Source organism: Salmo salar, chromosome ssa18 (assembly GCF_905237065.1).
Source record: "Salmo salar chromosome ssa18, Ssal_v3.1, whole genome shotgun sequence".
NCBI classification, from domain to species: Eukaryota; Metazoa; Chordata; class Actinopteri; order Salmoniformes; family Salmonidae; genus Salmo; species Salmo salar.
The window spans coordinates 29,114,650-29,142,602 of NC_059459.1; the positions used below are offsets into that span (position 1 = coordinate 29,114,650).

Genomic DNA, 27,953 nt, shown 5'->3' on the forward strand with positions numbered 1-27,953 from the left:
GATAACATGGAATGGCTTCAAGCAGTGTTAATGATTTGTATGTCCCTTCACTACCCTTTTCATTCTGTTGTGAGTTGACGTCTTCCTCCAGGTTTCTGATGTGGTTGCAGGTCTGGAGAACTGGCTGCTCCCTCCCCCCTTGTGCATACTTCCTGAGGTGGACTCTTAAAATACACATGTGCCCTATGGGTGGATGCTGTGCTGGTGTGTGCAAACCATGCTATTTAGTAGCTGGAGATGGTGGCACCAGAGGAGACTGCCCGGTTGAAAGCCTCGTATCTGGCGGGACAACTGACGAGGTGTCCCACTCCCAGTGAGCGGTTGGTATTCAGGAAGCATGGCCAAGATAGGACACCTTGCAGATAAATGGACCTGCTGGTGTGGTCTATGGGTGTGGTCTAGAGATGTGGGTGGGCAACACAGTATGGAGGCCTCCATGGGCCCTAGCCTTGGAGTAGCTTCAGCACACAGGTGAGGAGGGAGTGAAGCACAACCGGTCAAACTATTGAGCAGTCAATATGGAACTTATGGACAACTAAATGCTTGGAGGAAGTTGTTGTGCTAAGGGTGACAGAACTTGAGCCATTTTTTTGGTGTGAACATTTATTTCAATGTTTTTGAAGTGTTACCATTGCCTTTTCTATTTACTCAAATGTGTGGACACCTTTTGTCTTAGTGTCACGTTCGTTATAATTAGTGGACCAAAGCGCAGCGTGCCTAGAGTTCCACATATTTATTTTTGTGAAACTTCAAAGCAAAAAATAAATAAACGAACGTGCCGTTCGTTGCGCACATGGCCCTAAACAAAAACAATATCCCACAACGCAGGTGGGAAAAGGACCACACTAAGTATGATCCCCAATTAGAGGCATCGATCGTCAACTGCCTCCAATTGGGAACCATACTCACACCAACATAGAAATTAAAGACTAGAACACCCCCTAGTCACGCCCTGACCTAAAACACCATAGAGAACCCCGAGGGTTCTCTATGGTCAGGATGTGACAGTACCCCCCCCCCCCCCACACCAAAGGTGCGGACTCCGCAGTCCCAAATACGTTTGTAGATGCTCAGATCAATTAACTCAACATTTCTACGATCCACTAACCCTAAACTTAACCCTATAGGCCTACTCGGATGTGTTTATGGGCCTGTTTGAGGTGTTTTGCTTTAGTCCTCCAGTCATGGTTATATATTGCGATTGGGCTAGTAAGTTTATTCTATTGCCAACTATTTTCTGTCAACTGTAAATGCAACTTCTGGATCTTGTCTTTATCACCTGCCCTGTAAAATAAATGTCACCTGTTTTAGCACCTTAACCTCTGACTCCATCTCAACTGTTTCTGCCCCACACCAACTAAATAGGCTGCTGAATTCCTATTGTATGAGATTTTATTTGCAACATACAAATTAGCTAATGTATTGTAGTGACTGTTACTAGTCAATAGAATGTAATGGCTGTTTCTGTTAGTGAGAGGTAGTCAGGCTAATACCAAACTCTTAAGTCTTCCTGATGTCAGTCTTGGCTCCTTGATGTAGGCATATGGCGATAATGATAGGGGGCTGTGCTTTTTTACTGATTGGTTCTGGTCCAGGAAACAAACATTTGAGAACCAATCCAAGCTCAGCCCATTTATGTAAGACTACTGCATTTACAACAGGCACCTGTCCGGACCAGTGTCACAGCTCTCTCTCGCTGTGTACCATGTGAGTTGTGTCAGCCAGGCTAACTGAGGGACATAATACACTCAAACGGAAGCAGGAATAGAGTTAGACATATGTCTAAGTAGATAATAGGAAGTAGTCAAATTCTCTTTCGTGCCTTGGTCCTTGACACACATTGTGCATAGGTAAGACATCTAACGGCGTCAGTCGCCTAACACTGGGTTATTTGTAACGCATGCCCATGGGGAACAACTACGTCTGTAGGCCTAAGCACTAATAGATATTTAAACACATGCCTCTTCAATTATATGGAGATCTAGTCTGAGGATAAAAATGTATACTTTTAAGATGCAATCAGTGGCCTGTTTTAGCTAACCACTTCGTTAATAACAAATGGATCGCTCCTAGACAATGGCTTGCTAAATAAAGCAGGCATCGAGGCATTCAGTTACTGTTCAATTGAACGGTAGAATGGCCAAAACGAATGACCTAAGAGACTTTGAGCGTGTTATGATTGTCGGTGCCAGGTGTGCCGGATCCAGTATCTCAAACAGCTGCCCTCCTGGGCTTTTCACACATGACTGTCTAAGGTTTATCGCAAATGGTGCGACAAACAAAAAATCATCCAGTCAGCGGCAGTCCTATGGGCAAAAACAGCTTGTTGCTGAGCGGTCGAAGGAGAATAGCAAGAATCGTGCAAGCGAACAGGCGGGTCGCAGACAAATAACCGCGCGGAATGGCACTTTGGGACGCACACCTCGTCGATCCTTGTCATGGATAGGCTATTGCAGCAGACGACTACACTGGATTCCACTCCTATCAGCTAAAAACAAGCTAATTTCCAATAAATATTGAGGGTCTCATTCTGGTGACATGATGCTTGGCTGCCGTTTGACAAATTAAAATAATTCCGCTCTTTTGTCCATAATCTCATGTAGGGGTTTTTGGGTTGCTGTGCCACCAAGTACATTTTGTTTTACCCAGAGTAGGCCTACCCTTGAAGTGGATTTTACCAGTAAACCTATGGTCTCATGGGTCCTAGCCTTGCCTGTAGGTACTGATGGGTCGTTCGCAAAGAGCCGGCTCTTGTAGGGGAATGTTGGGAGAAGGCTCGCATATCAGAGGAGCCAAATCTATTTATAAAAAAAATTAAGATATGAATAATCAAAAGATTTAAATGAATAGAATTAACTAATTCAAAGAACGAAAAAATAAAATAATGTAGGCCTAAATGCTCAAGCGCACACATTCATTCTGACTGTCTGCTCAGACCTCACCTGTCTGCTCAACAGCCTCACCTGTTGTTCCTGTCAATCAGACACGGTGTCAACCAATGAATCAAAGATGCGTGAGGGAGGGCCGAGCCAACTCACTCAGTCACACACTTAGCAGCCGAGGAGCGAGAGGAAGGACAGCTGTGAAAACAGCTGGAAAATTAGTCGGAAGCACAGTAGCATTTGGATGCATTTTAATAATCTAGACAATGTTAGAGCACAGTGTAGAATTTTCCAAAACAAAATCTCATATAAAGCCGGTTCTACGCACAACGTACACCGGCATATGCAAACTGTGCACCCAACTGTGAACTAGCTATAGCGGAGCTTCGAGAAACTAGCGGGCCTGCTAGTGATAGTGGTGGAGCCAGCACCTCCACACACGGAGATGTATCCACTCAGTCAAGTAGACCTACTCCGCACCCTTACTGTCTCTGCCTGGCGGGTTCCCCTCTCGCCACTGGGATTCTCTGCCTCTAACCTTATTACAGGGGCTGAGTCACTGGCTTACTGGTGCTCTTCCATGCCATCCCTAGGAGGGGTGCCTCACTTGAGTGGGTTGAGTCACTGACGTGGTCTTCCTGTCTGGGTTGGCGCCACCCCTTGGGTTGTGCCGTGGCGGAGATCTTTGTGGGCTATACTCGGTCTTGTCTCAGGATGGTAAATTGGTGGCTGAAGATATCCCTCTAGTGGTGTGGGGGCTGTGCTTTGGCAAAGTGGGTGGGGTTATATCCTGCCTGTTTGGCCCTGTCCGGGGGTATTATCGGATGGGGCCACAGTGTCTCCTGACCCCTCCTGTCTCAGCCTCCAGTATTTATGCTGCAGTAGTTTATTTGTCGGGGGGCTAGGGTCAGTCTGTTATATCTGGAGTATTTCTCCTGTCTTATCTGGTGTCCTGTGTGAATTTAAGAATTCTTTCTTTCCCTAGGACCATGCCTCAGGACTACCTGGCCTGATGACTCCTTGCTGTCCCCAGTCCACCTGGCCGTGCTGCTGCTCCAGTTTCAACTGTTCTGCCTGTGGCTATGGAATCCTGACCTGTTCACCGGACGTGCTACCTGTCCCAGACCTGCTGTTTTCAACTCTCTAGAGACAGCAGGAGTGGTAGAGATACTCTCAATGATCGGCTATGAAAAGCCAACTGACATTTACTCCTGAGGTGCTGACCTGTTGCACCCTCGACAACTACTGTGTTTATTATTACTTGACCATGCTGGTCATTTATGAACATTTGAACATCTTGGCCATGTTCTGTTATAATCTCCACCCGGCACAGCCAGAAGAGGACTGGCCACCCCTCATAGCCTCATAGCCTGGTTTCTTCCAATGTTTTGGCCTTTCTAGGGAGTTTTTCCTAGCCACCGTGCTTCTACACCTGCATTGCTTGCTGTTTGGAGTTTTAGGCTGAGTTTCTGTACAGCACTTTGAGATAGCAGCTGATGTAAGAAGGGCTATATAAATAAATTGGATTTGATTTGATACTCCGTTACCCACAGCAACGCAGTCTTCTATGGACCAGTTTATGCCAAAGTCTATGTCTGTAGCAAAACAAGGCCAAATTGATATTGCATTGGCTAAAATGATTGCCACTGATTTCCAGCCATTTTCGATCGTGGAGGATAGAGGTTTTAGAAATTATAGCAATAGCTAAATCCAATGTACACATTTCCAAGCAGGAAAACCCTTTCAAAATCACTCATTCCACAACTGTACAAGAGCACAGAGGCTACAGTGTGGGAAAGAGTCCAAAAAGCTATTGCAGTTTGCCTTACCACTGACTGCTGGACATCAAGAGTAACCACTTCTTACATGTCGGTTACATGTCACTTCATTGAAGATTTTTTTTATGTCTAGCTGTCTTCTGGACTGCTTTGAGTTCAGCGACAGACACACCTCAGACAAACTTGGCAGAGGAACTGTTGAAAGTGGCCAGAGAATGGCAAGTAGATGGAAAAGTGGTCTGTTGTATTAGCGACAATGCAGCAAACATAATCAAAGCCATGAAAATGTTAAAATGGACCCATCATCCATGTCTTACCCACACAATCAACCTGATCGTAAGAGATGTTCTAAAGGTGATGAAGCCCACTGTGGACAAAGTGAAAGCAGATGTGGAAAACTTCTACAGGAGCACAGTAGGTGCTGAAAAACTAAAATGTACACAACGCCAGATGGGGATGCCTGAGCTGAGGCCTAAACAAGACTGCACTACAAGGTGGAATTCACATTTTATATGTTGAAGAGGTTTCTTGAGTCAAATGATGCCATCATCTCTATCCTGGCCATTGTCAATGCCCCTGTTGATGCTCTAACCCAAGAGGAATGGGAGGTGGTGGAACCCTTTGAGCCCTTTGAGCAGGTCACTGTGGAGATCAGTGGAGAGAGGTACAGTAAGCAGTTATTACTACATTATTTAATTCAGTATTATATATGTATAGGAGCAGTAGATGAGAATGTAGTATCAGTAGAAACAACATTAACCTGAACTAATAAGTTACTGTTCTCTCTCTTCAGCTATGTGACAGCCTCAAATGATACTCCTGTGTAAAGGTCTGAAGCGAATCACAGCCAGCCACCAGAGAGAAGCAAATGTAACCACAGGACATGTGACAGAGTTGATGGACACCCTATGTTCATCAATGGACAGACAGTTCCACAGAATGGAATATAATCCCGCTGCACTTGAAGTTAGCCTTCAGTGATGCCAGAGCAAATGAGGCTATTCAAAGAATAACCTCAGTAGCAGGGAGGGACAGCCCCAGCAGTCAGCTGGCTCAGGCACCAGGGCAACAGGAAGAAGAGGGATCAGATGGAGCAGAAGCACCAGCAGCAGTACCACAAACGTCTGCTGTTTGGATGCTGTTTGATGAGAGAACAACTGAGCATGAAGGAATCCCTCAGCAGATTCCATAATGGAGGTCCGATCCTATTTGGAGGAGCCCAAAAGATCTGCAGATCCTCTGAGCTGGTGGAAGAACAAGGCCTTTGTCTACCCACGGCTTACTAAAGACATGACAGGGAGACTCTGCATAGTGGCCACATCCGTTCCCTCTGAGAGGGTCTTCTCAAAAACAGGGACAAATAATTACTGAGAGAAGAAACCGCATCAGCCCCTCGAAAGTGAGGCAGCTTGCATTCCTGAATGCAAAATATGGTCAGTTTTGCTGTGTGCTGCTGGTTATAACATGGCAATAAAGAAGAGAGAGAAAAGAGTGACCGGTTTAAGTGGGATGCTGCTGTTTTGCTCATTGTTATTTATTTTTCATTGATATGGTGCAATATTATATTAAGTTGTTCAGATTGTATTAGTTTTGAATGGTTAGATTTATATGCACTTTGTTTATATACATTAAAAAGTTATACTTTAAATGCAAATGTTAAATAGCATTATTTTTCATAACAAACCAATGCATTTTTAAATACATTGTGCTTAAGGTAGAGTATGATTTAATTTCATTAGAATTGTTTTAACCCCAATCATTGTCAAACTATCGCAAACTGTTTGACTTGAAAAAATACAAAACATATATATATTTTTTAAGAACCGTTTGGGAGCCAAACGAGCCGGCTCTTTTTGGTGAGCTGAGCCGAACGAGCCGCCTCACTGAAAAGAGCCGGAATACCCATGACTAACTGTAGGTTATAACCGCACTGTATCAGCTAGCTGTTTGCAAGAGCGCACGTGCCAAAAGCACAGTGGGTACATTCGCTACATAACACTTTGTTTTGTGACAAAACCATCAGAGTTGAAAATGCAATGGAACCCATTTAACTTGTATTTTTTATTCAGTACATGGGAATTTAACCCCAAGTAATTTTTATGTGCACTGTCATCACGCACATACTTGTATCGGCAACAAGTACATTTGATAAACACATCTCTGGTGGGAAAATGCGCATATGAAACTCCGTCGCAAATTGGATGGAAACCCAGCTAGTTCTTCTGATATATTCACTATACTTTTGCCATTTTCCTTTATCAATCTCAATGTGAATGTGTTTAATGTGAATCTCAGTAATAAATTGATCTGTCAAATAGATAATTCATTAAATGTCTTATTTTACCAATGTTGGTGTGATAGGATAAAAAGTCGAATCCTTTCAGTAGTTAGGAACAACTTGTATTCTTCAAATTTGAATCGTAATTCGACGGGATCAAACATAGTTGTCCATGAGAAGTTACACACGGAAATGGATGAATCTATGATACATACATATTACTATGCATAAGAAAAATAAGAAAAGTGCGTAAGAATGGTTTTGAATTGACAGAAAACAATTTAGTTACAGCCAAAAGCCTTTTAAACTTTGTTGATTTTGTAATTATTTTGTAATGAATCTGCAAGTATTTTTTTTAGACAGGCAAACATGTGACAGGTAGGGGTCTTTCGGTTGAGAGGCTGGATTTCATTACACTGCAGTCTCCTTCAAATCGCCCTCCAACAGGTGAAGTTTACTGGTAAGTAAAGCAACTAAACTGGCTTTTATTGTAAAGGAACTAAACGACATTTGCCGCGGTTTATGACCACGCTTGCCCGAGGACTGCCTGACACGCTATCGCTAAATGTGCCTAGCTAGCATTAGCTATCTAACTAATGAGCTTTGCTGCTGGACCTGTTACCTTATACGAGAAAGGACAACTCATGTCCGCTGCACATGTGTGTTAAATTGCGTTCAGTCGGATTACTTTGTTACTTGGAGCTGCTCTAGGATAATAACTAGCTATTAACATTAATGGAGTCTCTGAATTGCACAATACCCAGTGGTTGATTTAATGGGACAGACCAGGTAGGAGCCAGTAATTGGCTGGAGAGTGGACATATGTATCAAAACGTCATGCCAATAAAGCGAATTGGAATTAAACTGAGTGAAGCGCTTCCCAGACCTAGCCCTACATTCCTCTGCCTGGCTTTAACTGAGTGAGTCACTGAGGTGTGGCCTAGCGTCAGTTCAGATAAATTAGCCATGCAGAGCTATCCAGAACCAGACAGGCCACTTATCATACCCACTCAGATTATCAACGTCTGTAAGGGAATCCTTGCTCTGGGCTGATAGAGCTGGCTGTTATAGACAGGCAACCACACTTGTTATTGTATAGTGCAGAGCTATCCAACCCTGTTCCTGGAGAGCTCCCATTCAGTAGGTTTTCGTTCCAACCATAATCTAGAGCACCTAACTATAATAATTAGCTGGTTGATAAACTGCATCACGTTAGTTACAACTGGGGTTGGAGAGCCCAGGTAAAGTAGTTAGAAAAAATATTTTTTTGCCCAATGGATGACTAGCTGTGTTGGATGAGTATTTATGTTCATAGACAGGGCCTACTCTAGCCTTTTGGGGCCCTAAGCGGAAAACCATTTTAGTGACTCTTGACAGTGGAGAGAAATGTAAAAAAAATTAAAGGGAGTTTCCTGCAATACACATTTTGCCTTGACTTATGCCATGTTAATGATATCAGAGTGAGCGTGACTAACAAATAAATGGTGGTCTGTCCCCTGGGTACCTTCCCCTACTTTGCGTAACTGGTCAGTATTAGGCCATGATAGCTGGCTAGACTAATTTACCAATCTAAAAATGATGACATGGCTAGTTGAGTGACTGACATGAGAAATTGCTGATGCACAATCAAATGCTGAACTTTAACCCATGTGTATTCTACTATTCAAACTTTAAACAGTAAGTTGAGACTGTGACAGAGTACCTAAAAAACAAATGAAATGTTTTTTGTTGTTGGGGACCCGCTAGCGGCCTGGGACCCTTATGTCGCTTATTCCTGGAGCCGGCCCTGTTCATAGATTCAAAAGAAATTGATTTCCAAAGCAGTTGTTATGTAAATCAAAATGAACTCTAACTGTTGTGTAATGTATACATTCTTTTCTCCCTGCTACAGGTGTAATGGCTGTGCCTCCATCATATGGTGACCTCGGCAAGTCCGCCAAGGACATCTTCAGCAAAGGCTATGGTATTGTACATTTTACTCAAACAAATATACTGTAGTGGTCATTGTGGTTGTAATGAAACACATTGTATCAGAACAGGAAAAACCAATAGGGTGAGTTTATTTGAGGGAGTCTAAACCAATAGGCAGGATGGTGTTCTATCTATAGAGATATTTTATCTATCTCGGCTCTGCATGTCATCCTGTAAGATGTTAGTGTATGAAGTATTACATTGTGCTAACACTGATTACATTTAATGACTATTTCCCATTGTGAAATATGCATCAGTGGTTGACTAACTTAGCTTTTTCCCTGAAGGATTCGGCCTGGTGAAGCTTGATGTGAAGACCAAGTCCGGCAGCGGAGTGGTAAGTTGACTTATTTTCTTTCTAATTATGTGTACTTTCAAAATGAATGTAGAACTATCTCTACTGTGTATGTGTTCTTTATGATTGCAGTAATTGTGTAATACTTTTGAGTTTATAACCCTGAGAGCTTGACAGGAGCAGTATAGTTCAATACACTGCTTGACAATAAAAACCCAATTGAATTAACATATTTTTTACATTTGTTTTTATTCATATCCTGATGTGAACCTTTTTTTACACATCTTCTGCAGGAGTTCAAAACAGCTGGCTCCACAAACACAGACACCAGCAAGGTGGCGGGCAGCCTGGAAACCAAATACAAGAGGTCAGAGTACGGCCTGACCTTCACAGAGAAGTGGAACACTGACAACACCCTGGGAACAGAGATCACCTTCGAAGACCAGGTTCGGATTCAACAAAGCTTTATTTAAAATGCTTTTTGTAACACAATCGGTGTTGTTTGGAGTTTCTCACAATAGCCTTAACACACAATTGAAAAGAAAGCGGATTCAAACAAGTAATGAATATTCAATATGTAGTGATCACATGAAATGCCGGAAGATCAAACTTGTGTTACCAGTCTGGTTTTCTGTTCTTGTTTTCTTTAGATTGTCAAGGGTCTGAAGCTGACATTTGACACAACCTTCTCACCAAACACTGGGTAAGATTACACATTTTCAATGCAGAGGACCAGTTCAAAAAAAAATTATGCACTCACTACTATAAGTCGCTCTGGATAAAAGCATCTACTAAACGACTAAAATGTAGTTAAAGTACTTAAAATGGTGTTTCATGTGTTTGGACATATGGGTGCGGATGGTATTAACATATAGCTAGTCCAGAAAAGTCAGTCCAGCATGTAGTGTCTTTACACGAAGGTAACATGATCTGGGGTGTGCAGTCCTCACAGGCTTGTGGGTAGATCTGAGGTGACGGGTCAGTCAAATTATCTTCAGCCTGAAATGGCACCCAGCCTGAAATGGCACTCATCTGTGTAGAATTTATTATCACATCCATGGCATCTGTTTTCTTGCTCGTATATTTGAATGGAGGTGTTTTATTCTCCTAGTTGGGCTCCAGAATTTGACAATTTAATCAAACTTTTTATTTTTGGGGTGGCTAAAACCATGATTCAGTCAAGCAGTAGCCTAAAGTGCATTACTAGATTTGAATGTTTTATATAAATTGTAAAGTCTTTTGTCTGTCTTTTTCGTCAGTAGGACGAGCTGTCGCTAATGGGGATCCTAATAAAATCCAAATGAAACTCTGTGCCCAGCCCCTGTGGCTGTTTCACTCTGCATGCTCCGAGTAGGTTAGAGGGAGGGGAAAAATAGCAACTGCTGTGACTGTTGGAGAGAAGGGTCTCAGCTTTCTGTACGTATTTCTCAACTCTCAATATTGACTGTTTTAGCATAGTTTTCAACCAAAATAACTGGTATAGTGCTGACGTATACAGAGCACTGGTAGTACGCATCAGCCATTTGTGGTCATTGCATAGGTCTATATAGACTCATTGGGTAGTATGCAGCAGTTGTTGTTTTTTTTGGTCATTTAATTTACTGTTGGATTAATCAATTACAAGGCTAACTAGCAGCCTATTATATTAAGCGATCTTGCTAATGAGTTTTGAGTTTCCACTTCCCAAATGAACCAGCCTATGAGCTATTTGTACATAAAAAGATGCTAGCAAATGTAATGTCTATTGAATAAAATAAATCTGCAATTCTGGGCCCTCATTTTGCGAGTAACATTATAGCAATAATGACCCATTTGTCAACCCATAATGCACATCAAAATATCTTGGATCGTGTGTTCCTGCTTGGACATGTTAGATGAAACAATGTATTTCTTGAGTTCTACCATCTCAGTAGCACTGAATTACTTTATAAGATAGCTTTGGGTGTGACCGAAACCTATGCGGTAGTTCCTCCCCAGCCAGTCCACATAGTATCGGCTTTCCTGGAAGTGTAAATCCTGTGGTGACACATAGTGAGCCACATGTTGTGGGGAGGAGGGGGTGGTTGGCAAGCTGTTGCTGCATGTCCACTGAGCTCTGAGGGAGGAGTTTCCCCTAGGTACAGATATAGGATTGGGGAGGGGAAACTGATCCTAACTTTAACCATTAGTGGGGGGGAAATGCAAAACTGACCCAAGGTCAGCATCTAAGGGCAACTTCACTCCGCTGAATTCTACAGCTTGTCACACTGCCTAGGCTATCAGTTTACAACTGGCCTTAGTGTCACGTAGCATGAGTATTTTAAGGGGCTCATAATAAAGTGTTATTGTAATCCCTAGTTGCTAATGCTGTGTGAATGGAGGTTGTGTGTTTGTGCAATTACTGTAAACCTCGTTGGCTAGTGTGTAATGACGATCCAGAAAGACATGGCTCAGGATTTGTATTGCTTGTGGACTATTTGATTATGAACATTAGACTGTGTGGGTGAATTACTACTTGAGTGAGAGGTTTTCAAGCTCTTGGTTTCTCCCAATTGCCTTCATATTCTGTTACGGTTGCTACGTTTCCATTAGACTGGTAATATTAGGCTAGAGCTGTCTGGCTGTTCAATAAAAGTTTTTAACTTCAGAATGTAGGCTAACCAAATATGTTTTTCGCTCCAACGACAGCAAGAAGAGCGGCAAAGTGAAGACCGCCTACAAGCGCGAGTTTGTCAACCTGGGCTGTGACGTTGACTTTGACTTCGCTGGCCCCGCTATCCATGGAGCGGCCGTCGTTGGTTACGAGGGCTGGCTGGCCGGCTACCAGATGACTTTTGACACGGCCAAGTCTAAGATGACCCAGAACAACTTCGCTGTGGGATACAAGACCGGGGATTTCCAGCTACACACCAACGTGTAAGTGAGAGCATACAAGTGTATGAATTTCCAGTCCTCTGCTATGTGCATACAATTCCAATTACCTGCAAGGGCAAACATTGCCTATTCAATTGTGTGTAAAAAAAAGTAATAATAATAATTAAAAAATAAAATAAAACGCACACAAAAACAATGAACATAGATGACTGGACAGCTGTAGTCAACCTGGAAACTATAGTAATCATTGAATATCTAATTAATCATGATTTAACCAGGGCTCAAAGCGTCAGGCCGTACAAACTGCATAGCATGGTAAAGGCTAGGACTTGACAAATATTATCACTCCTTCTCTCCCTAATCTTCTCCCTGGTGGTTGTTACAGTAATGACGGTGTACAGTTCGGTGGCTCCATCTACCAGAAAGTGAGTCCAGCGCTGGAGACAGCGGTCAACCTTGCCTGGACTGCCGGCAGCAACAGCACAAGCTTCGGCATCGCAGCCAAATACCAGCTGGACAAGAGTGCCTCCATCAGTGTAAGTACTGTGCAGGAGTGACTCTCTTTGGGCCAGTTTTCCCAGACAGAGCTTTGGTCTTGTCCAGGACTAAAAAGCTATGTCATTGGAGATTTTCCATTGAATTCACATTTTATTTTTGTCCAGGACTTGGCTTAATCTGTGTCCAGGAAACCATCCCTTTGTCTTACTGTATCCTAAGAACACATGCAAGAAACGCTCAAGTACTTACTAGTGCTGTTTTCTACACTCACTACATACTTACTAGTGCTGTTTTCTACACTCACTACATACTTACTAGTGCTGTTTTCTACACTCACTACATACTTACTAGTGCTGTTTTCTACACTCACTACATACTTACTAGTGCTGTTTTCTACACTCACTACATACTTACTAGTGCTGTTTTCTACACTCACTACATACTTACTAGTGCTGTTTTCTACACTCACTACATACTTACTAGTGCTGTTTTCTACACTCACTACATACTTACTAGTGCTGTTTTCTACACTCACTACGTACTTACTAGTGCTGTACACAACACTCACTACATACTTACTAGTGCTGTTTTCTACACTCACTACATACTTACTAGTGCTGTACACAACACTTACTACGTACTTACTAGTGCTGTACACAACACTTACTACATACTTACTAGTGCTGTTTTCTACACTCACTACATACTTACTAGTGCTGTACACAACACTCACTACATACTTACTAGTGCTGTACACAACACTCACTACGTACTTACTAGTGCTGTTTTCTACACTCACTACGTACTTACGAGTGCTGTACACAACACTCACTACGTACTTACGAGTGCTGTACACAACACTCACTACATACTTACTAGTGCTGTACACAACACTTACTACGTACTTACTAGTGCTGTTTTCTACACTCACTACGTACTTACTAGTGCTGTACACAACACTTACTACATACTTACTAGTGCTGTTTTCTACACTCACTACATACTTACTAGTGCTGTACACAACACTCACTACATACTTACTAGTGCTGTACACAACACTCACTACATACTTACTAGTGCTGTACACAACACTCACTACATACTTACTAGTGCTGTTTTCTACACTCACTACGTACTTACGAGTGCTGTACACAACACTCACTACGTACTTACGAGTGCTGTACACAACACTCACTACGTACTTACTAGTGCTGTACACAACACTCACTACGTACTTACTAGTGCTGTACACAACACTCACTACGTACTTACTAGTGCTGTACACAACACTCACTACGTACTTACTAGTGCTGTACACAACACTCACTACGTACTTACTAGTGCTGTACACAACACTCACTACGTACTTACTAGTGCTGTACACAACACTTACTACGTACTTACTAGTGCTGTTTTCTACACTCACTACGTACTTACGAGTGCTGTACACAACACTCACTACGTACTTACGAGTGCTGTACACTACACTCACTACGTACTTACGAGTGCTGTACACTACACTCACTACGTACTTACGAGTGCTGTACACTACACTCACTACGTACTTACGAGTGCTGTACACAACACTCACTACGTACTTACGAGTGCTGTACACTACACTCACTACGTACTTACGAGTGCTGTACACTACACTCACTACGTACTTACTAGTGCTGTACACAACACTCACTACGTACTTACTAGTGCTGTACACAACACTCACTACGTACTTACGAGTGCTGTACACAACACTCACTACGTACTTACGAGTGCTGTACACTACACTCACTACGTACTTACTAGTGCTGTACACAACACTCACTACGTACTTACGAGTGCTGTACACAACACTCACTACGTACTTACGAGTGCTGTACACAACACTCACTACGTACTTACTAGTGCTGTACACAACACTCACTACGTACTTACGAGTGCTGTACACAACACTCACTACGTACTTACGAGTGCTGTACACAACACTCACTACGTACTTACTAGTGCTGTACACTACACTCACTACGTACTTACTAGTGCTGTACACTACACTCACTACGTACTTACTAGTGCTGTACACTACACTCACTACGTACTTACTAGTGCTGTACACAACACTCACTACGTACTTACTAGTGCTGTACACAACACTCACTACGTACTTACTAGTGCTGTACACAACACTCACTACGTACTTACTAGTGCTGTACACAACACTCACTACGTACTTACTAGTGCTGTACACAACACTCACTACGTACTTACTAGTGCTGTACACAACACTCACTACGTACTTACTAGTGCTGTACACAACACTCACTACGTACTTACGAGTGCTGTACACAACACTCACTACGTACTTACTAGTGCTGTACACAACACTCACTACGTACTTACTAGTGCTGTACACAACACTCACTACGTACTTACTAGTGCTGTTTTCTACACTCACTACGTACTTACTAGTGCTGTACACAACACTTACTACGTACTTACTAGTGCTGTTTTCTACACAACACTTACTACGTACTTACTAGTGCTGTTTACAACACTCACTACGTACTTACTAGTGCTGTATACAACACTCGCCACATTGTCTGGCTCTCCAGGATCTCTAGTTTAGAAGGCTGCCGTCGTTAGGAACCTTCCTTTGCCTTTTGGCTTGTAAGTTAAACAATTGATTCCATCTTTTCAGGCTAAAGTGAACAACATCAGCCTGGTCGGTCTTGGGTACACCCAGACGCTGAGACCAGGTAAGACCTCTTGTTTTACAGGAGATTTAATGATTCTCTTACTGCTGATACTACAGGTTCTCTTTAAGTTCCCTCAAGTTGAAATGTTAGATTACCACTCTTGTCTGTAGCCCACTACTTCTCTATGAGCAACCCACACTTTAATGCAACATCCTCTTCCTGAACCAAAGTGCTCAACGTGACCTGCATACAGTACTGCATCTGTAAAAGAAACACATTGGACAGTACAGTAAATGGGGTGGGGGGGGTAGGACTCTTTCAGTTAAAGTGCACGTATACACTCCACCCGGCACCGAAGTTGATTTTAAGATGATGCTTTACTGAAGACTCAAATCGACGGTCGGCCAATAGAGATTTTATGTAAATTTCACCAACTGCCATCATGCATGCTGTTTTGAAGGGTCGATCTCGACTTGATCGCTAATCATCTCGGCAAATGAGTCCCCAGTAATGCAACGTCCTATTCACTTTGCTGTCAATGTGTCTCGGTGTACTGTTATTGTTATAGGTGCACCCCTGCAGTGTTTCAGAAGGCTCAGGTAGAATGATGTAGGACAGACTAGTTTCTCTTTCATTTGAAAAAGGAAATCATTGAGCTCTATAAGAGATTTTCTATCCTCAATGATGAGAATGTTGACACCAGGGATGGAACGTAAGGTGTTTGACTGCTCTGATAGTAGACTAGTATGTTGGTTAGTATGGCACATGTCTCAACAGTACTATCTTCTGGCCAGCAGGCTTGCTTAATTTCCATATCTAGTTGACACTTATTTTTTTTAAAATGTAATTTAACCATCATCCTGAATGCGACCCTTATGTTGTCTCTCCTGTGTTGCAGGTGTGAAACTCACCCTCTCTGCCCTGGTGGACGGTAAGAGCATCAACGCTGGAGGCCACAAGCTGGGCCTGGGGTTGGAACTGGAGGCCTAAACTATCCTCACGGTGAAGGGGACAAGGGAATATCAGCACAATCTGGCCTAATATATTTCCAACTCAAACCAGCAAGAGGATGTATCATGGAAGGGGTGTGTTCAGAGGCTACAACAAGAGAAAGAAACACTACGGTCTTTATTTTTTTTATTTTCTACTGTTTTATGACGGTAGCTATTCCCGTCATTCTTTGGTGTACATGTTTGCTTTGTAGTTTCCATTAAAGACACTTGCAGTGGGTCAGTAATTTATACACCTTCTCATTGTATCTATCCAACACTGCCATGACAATGAAATGCACCACACCATTCTCATCCCAATGTGACCAGAAACTTAACTTACAGTGCATTCGGAAATTATTCAGACCCCTTGACTTTTTCCACATTTTATTACTTTACAGCCTTGTTCTAGAACTTAAAAAAATATATAAATATAAAATCCCCCCCCCCCTCATCAATCTACACACAATACCCCACAATGACAAAGGAACAAATTTAAATATCACAATTACATAAGTATTCAGAGCTTTTACAGTTGGTCACCTGTAGCTCCTATGTTTAAGTATTGTTTTTATATGGTGAGACGTCAGTTGATTGGTTAAATGCGGTGGGTGATTTTGGTCATACCTTTCTGATTTGACCACTTCTAACCAATCATCTGAAGACATTTCTCATTTGCAACCACGTTCTTCAGCACACTATTTTTCTTCCACTTATTTAATTACTGTCGTATGACATCTCAAACCCTGATGGGTATATCAAAGCTGTACATAGAACTCGCTTAATCGGAACAGGTTTTGGGTGGCTTGAAACAGTAAAAGTCTAAGTTCAGGAAAAACCTCATTCTTGGCCGACCTGGCAGGCTTGCTTTTGTTTTCTGCTTTGCTGCAGATGACTATTGGAGTGGTTTAATGTTCACAGTAATGCCAAACTGCCTGGATACTGTCCGGCTGTGTGTAGGCTCTCCCAGGGGCTTCATCTGGGCTGGCTGAGACAGCGATCATGGGAAACTTTGGGAGATCCCTTTTGTATGTTTTAACTTTTCAATCAAGTGTTTGAGCTCTACAAACCAAGTCCTGAACTTTTTTCTGAGTGATGATCAACTCTGGCCTTGGGAGGTCTTGCTTATCAGGATTCTTTAAAGATGGGACAATCCCAACCTTTTCTTAACATTTAAAATATGTTTATAGACAATCGCACCATGTAAAGGAACAACCTAATTTAAACCATTTATGAAATGCACCTAACTGGATTTGTCAAGTCCATCAGACCCCATAAAAGGCATTTAATTTTTGTTGTCCAAGTGTTTAAAGGCTTTGCTTGTTTCATTCTAACATTTAGATTATTCAAGTATTTAATACAAATCTCAACTTTTTATACCATTGTAAAATGCTTCAGGGATAATTTCATTGGCATGTTTTTCTAGGTTCAGAACAAAACAAGATTTATATACTTAAAAAAAAATGTTACTCAACAATTTCAAAGATTTTACTGAGTTACAATTCATTTAAGGAAATCAGTCAATTGATATTAATTAATTAGGCCCTAATCTATGGATTTCACATGACTGGGAATAAAGATATGCATTTGTTAGTTACAGATACTGTACCTTAAAAAAATGGGCCTCAGGATCATGTTATGGTGTTTTTGTGCATGCAAATTGCCAATCGATAAAATGCAATTAGTTGTGTTTGTTGTCCATAGCTTATGCCTGCCCATACCATAAGCCCACCACCGCAACCATGGGCCACTCTGTTCACAATGTTGACATCAGCAAACTGCTCGCCCACACAACACCATACACATGGTCTGGTTGTGAGGCCAGCTGGCCGTACTGTCAAATTCTCTAAAACAAGGTGGAATGATTATCTTGGCAAAGGAGAAATGCTCACTAATTATTTTAAATGTAACTAGACAAGTCAGTTAAGAACAAATACTTATTTACAATTATGGCCTATCGGGGAACAGTGTAACCCCCTTGTTCAGGGGCAGAACGACATGGATGTAAAAACATTTGTGCACAACATTTGAGAGGAATCAGCTTTTTGTGCGTATGGAACATTTCTGGGATCTTTTTTTTCAGCTCTTGAAACATGGGACCAACGTTTTACGTCTTGTGTTTATATTTTTGTTCAGTGTATATAAACAGTATATGTACATTTCAAATGTATAAATGCCATCAACCAGTGATTTCTTGCCTTGTCATCGACTGTGGTCAGGATCATATTTCTATATCATATGATGTGGTTAGCTTATATGTTAATCCCCCTATCCAGGTGTTGTGAGATCTGGTAGGTGATAGACTACCTCACATGGATAACCTTGGAGTCCAGAGGGGAATTGAGAGTGAGAGTCAGTGAACAAGGTCAATCAAACGTAGTCTGTCAGCAGCATGCGTTCTAAATTATGAATTGAGGGTCACCTTATCCACATACTGTAGTCTATATAAAGATCTGACTATAAGGAACTTTTATGAGCAACTGGGTGACCCTAAAGTATCTCGGTTTCATCAGCATAGGGACACTAATGTAAATAAAAAATATTTTTCCCTCTTAAAGCTTAAATATGTAACTTTTCACCAAATTCACATATTTGAGATATAGGTATGTCATTCTCATTAAAATCAAGTCTAAGAAGCGGTAGATCTGTTCTATGTGCTGAATTTCTATGTTTCCCGTTCTTAAGTTTAATTTCTGTTTCTTTTACTTTCAGGTTTGTACACCAGTTTCTAACCACAAAAAAATACAATATTTTTGGTTTAATGAAAATATATTTCACAGCAGTTTAGATGGTACAATGATTCTTACAGCGGTGTGTAGATGGTACATTGATTCTCTACACTGTCCATTGCTTGTTTTGTCACATAAACAGAAATTAGGCGAACTATTCCATTTTTAGCAAAAGGAAATGGCAGACCGATTTCTGCATATTGCACCTTGAAAGGTGCTTCTCAAAGAATTATTTTGATTTCACATGACTGGGAAGGGGCGCGGCCATGGGTGGGCCTGGGTGGGCATAGGCACACCCACTTGGGAGCCAGACCCAGCCAATCAGAATAATTTTTCCCAACAAAAGGTTTTTATTACAGACAGAAATACTCCTCGGTTTCATACGCTGTCCGGTTGGCTGGTCTCAGACGATCCTGCAGGTGAAGAAGCTGGAGGTGGAAGTCCTTGGATGGCACGGTTACACGTGGTCTGCAGTTGTGAGGCCGGTTGGACGTACTGCCAAGTTCTCTAAAACGACTTCTGGCAACAGCTCTGGTGGACATTCCAGTAGTCAGCATGCCAATTGCAAGCTCCCTCAAAACTTGAGTCATCTGTGGTATTGTGTTGTCTGACAAAACTACAAAACTATAAATGCAACATGTAAAGTGTTGGTCTCACGTTTCATGAGCTGAAATAAAAGATCCCAGAAATGTTCCATAGACACAAGAAACGTATTTCTCTCAAATGTTGTGCACAAATTTGTTTACATCCCTGTTAGTGAGCATTTCTCCTTTGCCAAGATAATGCTTCTAAACCTGACAGTTGTGGCATCTCAAGAAGCTGATTAAACAGCATGATCATTACACAGGCGCACCTTGTGCTGGGGACAATAAAAGGCCACTATAAAATGTGCAGTTTTGTCAAACAACACAATGCAATAGATGTCTCAAGTTTTGAGGGAAAGTGGAATTGGCATGCTGACTACTGGAATGTTCACCAGAGCTGTTGCCAGAGAATTTAATATTAATTTCTCTACCATAAGCCGAAACCTACATCGTTTTAGAGAATTTGGCAGTATGTCCAACTGGCCTCACCACCACAGACCACATGTATTGCGTCCTGTGGGCGAGCAGTTTGCTGATTTCAACGTTGTAAACAGTGCCCCATGGTGGCGGGGATATGGTATGGGCAGGCAAAAGCAACGGACAAATGCATTTTATCGATGGCAATTTGAATGTACAGAGATAACGTGACGAGATCCTGAGGCCCATTGTCATGCCATTCATACGCCGCCATCACCTCATTTTTCAGCATGATAAGCACTGCCCAATGTCGCAAGGATCTGTACACAATTCCTGGAAGCTGAAAATGTCCCAGTTCTTCCATGGCCTGCATTGTCACCAGACATGTCACCCATTGAGCATGTTTGGGATGCTCTGGATCGACTTGTACGACAGCGTGTTCCAGTTCCCGCTAGTATCCAGCAACTTCACACAGCCATTGAAGAGGAGTGGGACAACATTCCACAGGCCACAATCAACAGCCGGATCAACTCTATGCGAAGGAGATGTGTCACACTGCATGAGGCAAATGGTGGTCACAGAAGATACTGACTGGTTTTCTGATCCACGGACGTAACTTTTTTGTTAAGGTATCTGTGACCAAGAGATGCATATCTTTATTCCCAGTCTTGTGAAATTCATAGCTTAAGACTTAATACATTTATTTAAATTGATTGATTTCCTTATATGAACTGTAATTCAGGATGTTGCATTTATATTTTTGTTTATTATAAAAGGCTCAACCATGAGTCTCTGCCATGTTTGGGGAAATAGGATGCGGGCGAAGGGGAGATTTATTTAGAATTCAACCTAGTGCTGTTGGAATTCACCTAGCTTCTACATAGGGGAAAAAGTCGGAGAAATTCTATATCTGATGCCAACTTATCAGGTTAAATTCAGCACAGTATGTAAGATTAGCTGGAAACAGAAATGCTCTTCAAAAAGCATTTATTGCTCAGCACATTCAGGCATGATTAAATCACATTATCAACAATTCTCATTATCATCCCTATGTACATTATCATACATTGGTCAGAAGTAAATAGATACAGAAAAATGCAGCTTTTGATTTGTTACATTCAATATTACTACATTTATCTTGCAGGAGTTCATTAACTGTACCTCATAATCAGGGGCGCAACTTTGGTTTCAGAAGTGGGGGGGAAATTATTATTATTGTAAAAAATATATATATCCAGTCGGATAAACACTCCAAACAGCCTCCCCGACCACTCAGAGGCGTCCGCATGGTCCTAAAGCACATCGTTGCCTTGTTTTGTATCACATTCCAATGATAAAACTGGGGGGGACAAAAATACAATTTCAGAATGTGGGAGGGGGACATGTCCCCCCGTCTCCAGTGAAAGTTGCGGCCCTGGTCATAATTGACAGTCACGAAACATGATACTTTACATATTAATCGTCAGTTAATATTTTAAGGCGGAGCAGTTCTCATATTGCTTTAAAGGCTTGCACTAACCATGCAGTTTTACAGAAAACCTCTACTGGCCTCTAAATCTAGTCATTCTAAAAAGAGGTTAAGTCCCAAGTTTTAGGTTTAGCTTGCTTCTCTGCGATTGGCTCAGCAGCTTGTCCTGTTGATGTCTTCTTCGCAGTTTGTCATCTTTGCTCTCTCCATCACCTCCTGTAAAGCAGTTCTCGTCTATTTAAAATTGCTCTTGTTCTGTTGTCTTCTCATCAACTGTCTGATCTTTCAAACCCACAGCTGATACATCCTGTTCTTTCACTGGTGATGTCTTTGTAATAGATATCTCAACATGTTCAGGTTTTAACTCAGAGGCCTTGGTCTTCACGCTCTCTGTCTTTGGGGTTCCATCTTTGGGATCTGTAACCTTCTCAGGCTCTTTGTCCATACTTTCCTCTGGTTTCTCCTGAGTTGTGTTGCTTTCTGGCACCTCCCTGTGGGAGTCCTTGCACTCTACAACTGCAGGCATCTGTTTCTCTGGTGGTGTGATTGTCTTAGCTTTGTCACCACTGCTGGTCGTTTCACTCTCTTCTGTAGGGATGGTCGTTGATTCTGGGGTGAGAGTTGAGTCTGGTTTAGGGGTGGTTGTTGAATCTGGGGTGAGGGTTGAGTCTGATTTAGGGGATATTTCCTCTTTAGGGGTGATGGTTGGGTCTGGTTTTGGGGAAGTTTCTAATTTAGGGGTGACTGCTGGTTCTAGTTTTGGGGAAGTTTCTTCTTTAATGCTGACTGCTGGTTCTGGTTTTGGGGAAGTTTCTACTTTATGGGTGAATGCTGGTTCTGGTTTTGGGGAAGTTTCCTCTTTAGTGGTGACTGCTGGTTCTGGTTTTGGGGATATTTCTACTTTAGAGGTTACTGCTAATTCTGGTTTTGGGGAAGTTTCTACTTTAGGGGTGATTGCTGGTTCTGGTTTTGGGGAAGTTTCCTCTTTAGTGGTGACTGCTGGTTCTGGTTTTGGGGAAGTTTCTTCTTTAGGGGTGACGGTGGAGTCTGGTTTTGGGGAAGTTTCTTCTTTAGGGGACACTGCTAGTTCTGGTTTTGGGGAAGTTTCTTCTTTAGGGGTCACTGCTAGATCTGGTTTTGGGGAAGTTTCTTCTTTAGGGGTGACTGCTGGTTCTGATTTTGGGGAAGTTTCTTCTTTAGGGGTGACTGCTGGTTCTGGTTTTGGGGACGTTTCTACTTTAGGGGTGACTGCTAGTTCTGGTTTTGGGGAAGGTTCTACTTTAGGGGTGACTGCTGGTTCTGGTTTTGGGGACATTTTTTCATTAGGGGTGACTGCTAGTTCTGGTTTTGGGGACATTTCTACTTTAGAGGTTACTGCTAATTCTGGTTTTGGGGAAGTTTCTACCTTAGGGGTGATTGCTAGTTCTGGTTTTGGGGAAGTTTCCTCTTTAGTGGTGACTGCTGGTTCTGGTTTCGGGGAAGTTTCTTCTATAGGGGTGACTGCTGGTTCTGGTTTTGGGGAAGTTTCTACTTTGGGGGTGACTGCTAGTTCTGTTTTTTGGGAATTTTCTACTTTAGGGGTGACTGCTGGTTCTGATTTTGGGAAAGTTTCTTCTTTAGGGGTGACTGCTGGTTCTGGTTTTGAGGACGTTTCTACTTTAGGGGTGACTGCTAGTTCTGGTTTTGGGGAAGGTTCTACTTTAGGGGTGACTGCTGGTTCTGGTTTTGGGGACATTTTTTCATTAGGGGTGACTGCTGGTTCTGGTTTTGGGGACATTTCTACTTTAGAGGTTACTGCTAATTCTGGTTTTGGGGAAGTTTCTACCTTAGGGGTGATTGCTAGTTCTGGTTTTGGGGAAGTTTCCTCTTTAGTGGTGACTGCTGGTTCTGGTTTCGGGGAAGTTTCTTCTATAGGGGTGACTGCTGGTTCTGGTTTTGGGGAAGTTTCTACTTTGGGGGTGACTGCTAGTTCTGTTTTTTGGGAATTTTCTACTTTAGGGGTGACTGCTGGTGCTGGTTTTGGGGAAGTTTCTTCTTTAGGGGTGACTGCTGGTTCTGGTTTTGGGGAATTTTCTACTTTAGGGGTGACTGCTAGTTCTGGTTTTGGGGAAGTTTCTACTTTAGGGGTGAATGCTGGTTCTGGTTTTGGGGAAGTTTCCTCTTTAGTGGTGACTGCTGGTTCTGATTTTGGGGACATTTCTACTTTAGAGGTTACTGCTAATTCTGGTTTTGGGGAAGTTTCTACTTTAGGGGTGATTGCTTGTTCTGGTTTTAGGGAAGTTTCCTCTTTAGTGGTGACTGCTGGTGCTGGTTTTGGGGAAGTTTCTTCTTTAGGGGTGATGGTGGAGTCTGGTTTTGGGGAAGTTTCTTCTTTAGGGGACACTGCTAGTTCTGGTTTTGGGGAAGTTTCTACTTTAGGGGTGACTGCTAGATCTGGTTTTGGGGAAGTTTCTTCTTTAGGGGTGACTGCTGTTTCTGATTTTGGGGAAGTTTCTTCTTTAGGGGTGACTGCTGGTTCTGGTTTTGGGGAAGGTTCTACTTTAGGGGTGACTGCTGGTTCTGGTTTTGGGGACATTTCTACTTTAGAGGTTACTGCTAATTCTGGTTTTGGAGAAGTTTCTTCCTTAGGAGTGATTGCTAGTTCTGGTTTTGGGGAAGTTTCCTCTTTAGTGGTGACTGCTGGTTCTGGTTTTGGGGAAGTTTCTACTTTGGGGGTGACTGCTAGTTCTGTTTTTTGGGAATTTTCTACTTTAGGGGTGACTGCTGGTGCTGGTTTTGGGGAAGTTTCTTCTTTAGGGGTGACGGTGGAGTCTGGTTTTGGGGAAGTTTCTTCTTTAGGGGACACTGCTAGTTCTGGTTTTGGGGAAGTTTCTTCTTTAGGGGTGACTGCTAGTTCTGGTTTTGGGGACGTTTCTACTTTAGGGGTGACTGCTAGTTCTGATTTTGGGGAAGGTTCTACTTTAGGGGTGACTGCTGGTTCTGGTTTTGGGGACATTTTTTCATTAGGGGTGACTGCTGGTTCTGGTTTTGGGGAAGTTTCTTCTTTAGGGGTGACTGCTGGTTCTGGTTTTGGGGAATTTTCTACTTTAGGGGTGACTGCTAGTTCTGGTTTTGGGGAAGTTTCTACTTTAGGGGTGACTCCTGGTTCTGGTTTTGAGGAAGTTTCTACTTTAGGGGTGACGGTTGGCTCTGGTTTTGGGGAAGTTTCTTCTTTAGGGGTGACTGCTAGTTCTGGTTTAGGGGATGTCTCCTCTTTAGGGGCGACAGTGGGGTTCGGTTTAGGGGATGTTTCTTCTTTCGGGGTGACAGTGGGTTCCGGTTTAGGGGATGTCTCCTCTTTTGGGGTTACGGTTGGCTCCTGTTGTGGGGATGTCTCCTCTTTAGGGGTGACAGTTTGGTCCGGTTTTGTGGATGTTTCGTCTTTAGGAGTCACATTGGGGTGCGGTTTAGGGGATGTCTCAGATTCTTTCACTTTTTCCTCACCCATTGAGACATCTTTTGTGACCTTTTCACTGACATTATATTCATTCTGCACAACCGTTTTTACACTATCATCCTTGCTGGTCACTTCTGGTTCTGTCGGACCCACCTCCTTTTTAGGAGTCTTTTGCACAGGCTCTTCCTTACACTCACTTGTTGTGCTGAGAATTCTGTCTGGCATTTTACCTCCTATAGTTTTCTCATCCTGTGTTGTTTTTACACCAGAATCATCAGGTGACTTCACCTGCTCCACTGGCTCCTTGGTTGAACTGCTCTTCAGCTCTGCAGTGATATCAGGGGATTCCATGTCCTTCTCTGTGGGCTCAGGGAGATCCTCTTCTTGTATTGTCACAGCACTCTCTGCCTCTTGAGGTTGGTCTGACTCTCTGTGCTCTTTCTGATCAGGTTTCTGCTCCAGTGTTGGGGCACTCTGCTCTGTCAGATCTACCTTTTTTCTCTCTTTGATGGGACTTCCTTTTGGGCTATCTTGTTGTTGCTCAGTTGGGGCACTCTCCTCTTTCAGATCTACCTCCTTCTTCTCTTTTAAAGGGCTTTGTTTTTTTCTCTCTGACACCTTTTTGGGTTCTTTGGAGATGTCACCATTCATGGGAACCTCTGGTTGGGATTCGTCATGTTTAGGGGTGTCATCTTTTTCTAATGTCTCCTTTATCTCGCTGTCTAGCTTCCCTGTTTTGTCCAGTTTTTCCTTCTCTCCCTCACTGGTGGCCTCAGCTGATTTGACTTCACTTTGTGTATTTTCACCTCTGTCAATGTCCTCTGTCTTTTTGATTGCATCTGGCTCACCCCCCTTTTCCTCCTCTCTTTCATCATCTTCCTCCTCTCCATTTTCTCCCTCGCTTGGGCTAACTCCATCTCCATTTACCTCGACCTCTGCTGATGTTACCATCTGCTGTCTCTTAGACTCTTCCTCCTGTTCACCCTCTTCCTCTGGGTCGTCCACTTCAACATCCACTTTACCTCTATTTTTCTCTTTCTCCTCATCCACCTCTTCCCCACTCCTCCTCTCAGCTTTGTCACTCTCTTCTCCCTGCTTCTGTCTCAACTCGTCTCCCTCTCCCCCGTCCGTCTCCTCGGAGCCTGTCTCCTCGATCTCGGACATCTCCATGTCTCTGGTGGTCTCAGTAATGATCTCCTCAACAAACTTGTACTGGGGCTCAGACCTGCGTGTGGGCCCTCCCTGCCGGGCCAGGTAAGGCAGGGTGTAGACGGGGGACTGGCGGTAGATGCAGGGCATTGAGATGTGGGTGTCAGAGATGGTGTACAGACGGGACTCCTCACCCTCCAGGAGTTTCCTATAGGGAGGCAGAGAGATGTGTTATTACCGTCATGACTATAATATGGATATGTCCCAATGTGTTAGCCTCATAAATGCCAGACTGATCACCGCTGTGCACATCTATGTCAGATTGTGAGAACAGTGTGTGTGGATATGTCTGAATATCCATATTATGATTATAGTGTCATTCTGTGTTGTGATATGGTCTATGTTCATTTGATGTTAAACATGAAATCAAACTATTTCAATTAAATGTCTACTGTTTCATTTCTTCACTATTGACTGTGTTTTGTAATAATCTTTCACCATCTCTATGACACTTTGCACAGTTTTGTTCCAACATAGCACTAAGTTGAATCAGATGTGTTAGCGCTGGGCTAAAATAAAATGTCCACACCTCGGTTATCCTCAGAAATAGATCCAGGAACACACTATAAACTATATGGTATTTTCCTCAGTCAATGATTTTATATATGGGAGAGATGGAGTTGATGTCTCTTACCTGTAAGAGAGGATCTCCACATCCAAAGCCATTTTGACATTCAGCAGGTCCTGGTACTCTCTCAGGTAGCCAGACATGTCTAGTTTAGCATTGGTCACCTCATTCTCCAGCTGCCTGATAGTGTCCTGGACAGAAAAGCACACAAGTAGTGTCAATAATAGGGTCAACCAGCCACTTTGGTTGGTATGACAACAAGGAGAAATTAATGGGAGAAATAGTGTTCTACCCCTATAGGCCTATATGAGGAAATTATATTCCAATAATGATACAGTTCACATGGGGCCTATATTTGTGGCCTACACCTACAACATAGCCCTGAATACAAATATGAATTATAAAAATGTGTATGTTTACTTACAATTGTTAGAGGTTCAAAATAAACCACAGTCTACCTGGTAATGAATCATTTCCGCATAGTGACGCTCCTCCAGGTCTTGTAGTTGTTTTTCCAGGGCCTCTCTGATTCCTTTCCCACATTCCAGTTCAATTGTTTTCCCCTGCAGGCGCCTTCTATTCTCCTGGATCTCCTGCTGGGTCGCCTTCAACGCCTCTCTGTTGCTCTCTGCCGCTTTGGTTAACTTTGCGAACTGGAGGAAGCCCTCCTCGGCCTGCTGAATGTTGGAGTGACCTTCTAACTGCACACGGATGTCCCGGAGAGCTGTAGTGATGTCAGGTTTGCCAAAGTCATGCACCTTGACCGTTACTTGAGCCTCTTGGATCTGGGCCACCATTTCTGATATCTCGTCCTCATGGTTCTTCTTCAGGAAGTGGATCTCGTCCACCAGAGACTGCGCTTTCTTGTCCAACTGAAGTTTGGCGAGGTATGCATCGTTGGCGTCCTTTTTCAGCACAAGGATGCCGTTCTCTGCATCCGAGCGGTCACGTGCCTCCTGCTCGTACTTGTCTCTCAAGGTGAGGAGATCTTCCTCCAGGTTCTGATGCTCTATTTCGATTTGACGCTTCTGAAGGGTGATGTCATGAACTAGGTTCCTCAGGTCCATAAGTTCCAGCTCGTGCTCCTGGGCCAGAGACGCAGGGGACTTTGCCTTTAGTTTGATTTCCTCGATTTCCCTCTCAAACAATTCATTTTGATGCTCCAATTGACGCACCTTCTCTATGAATCCGGCGAAACGGTCATTCAGCCCATGGAGCAGTTCTTTCTCATTCATTTTCGTCAACACCCCGGTAAATGGGTTTGATAAATCGAAAAGGCTCTCCGATGATCTCGGAAATGATCCGAAT

The 27,953-nt window shown here is 42.8% G+C and overlaps 2 protein-coding genes across 3 annotated transcripts; one reads left to right on the top strand and one right to left on the bottom strand.

The window, feature by feature from the left end:
* The first annotated feature begins 7,281 nt into the window (after window positions 1-7,281).
* LOC106577200 (voltage-dependent anion-selective channel protein 2) lies at window positions 7,282-16,486 on the top strand. 2 transcript variants are annotated; one of them, XM_014155090.2, is made up of 9 exons: window positions 7,282-7,398; window positions 8,830-8,901; window positions 9,197-9,246; window positions 9,498-9,650; window positions 9,855-9,907; window positions 11,872-12,099; window positions 12,443-12,593; window positions 15,248-15,305; window positions 16,144-16,486. In XM_014155090.2, exons 2-9 carry the CDS (start codon window positions 8,835-8,837, stop codon window positions 16,233-16,235), a joined length of 852 nt encoding a protein of 283 aa, XP_014010565.1. In that variant the 5' UTR covers window positions 7,282-7,398; window positions 8,830-8,834; the 3' UTR covers window positions 16,236-16,486. The 2 variants fall into 2 exon arrangements, with proteins under 2 accessions (XP_014010565.1, XP_014010566.1); XM_014155091.2 differs by having other exon boundaries at window positions 7,315-7,385.
* Window positions 16,487-18,537: 2,051 nt separating this feature from the next.
* Window positions 18,538-27,933, bottom strand: LOC106577225 (neurofilament light polypeptide-like). Its single transcript, XM_014155143.2, has 4 exons — window positions 27,104-27,933; window positions 26,712-26,836; window positions 24,602-26,225; window positions 18,538-18,555 (listed from the first exon to the last, which is right to left on the bottom strand). Exons 1-4 carry the CDS (start codon window positions 27,878-27,880, stop codon window positions 18,538-18,540), a joined length of 2,544 nt encoding a protein of 847 aa, XP_014010618.2. The 5' UTR covers window positions 27,881-27,933.
* Between the last annotated feature and the right edge of the window lie 20 nt (window positions 27,934-27,953).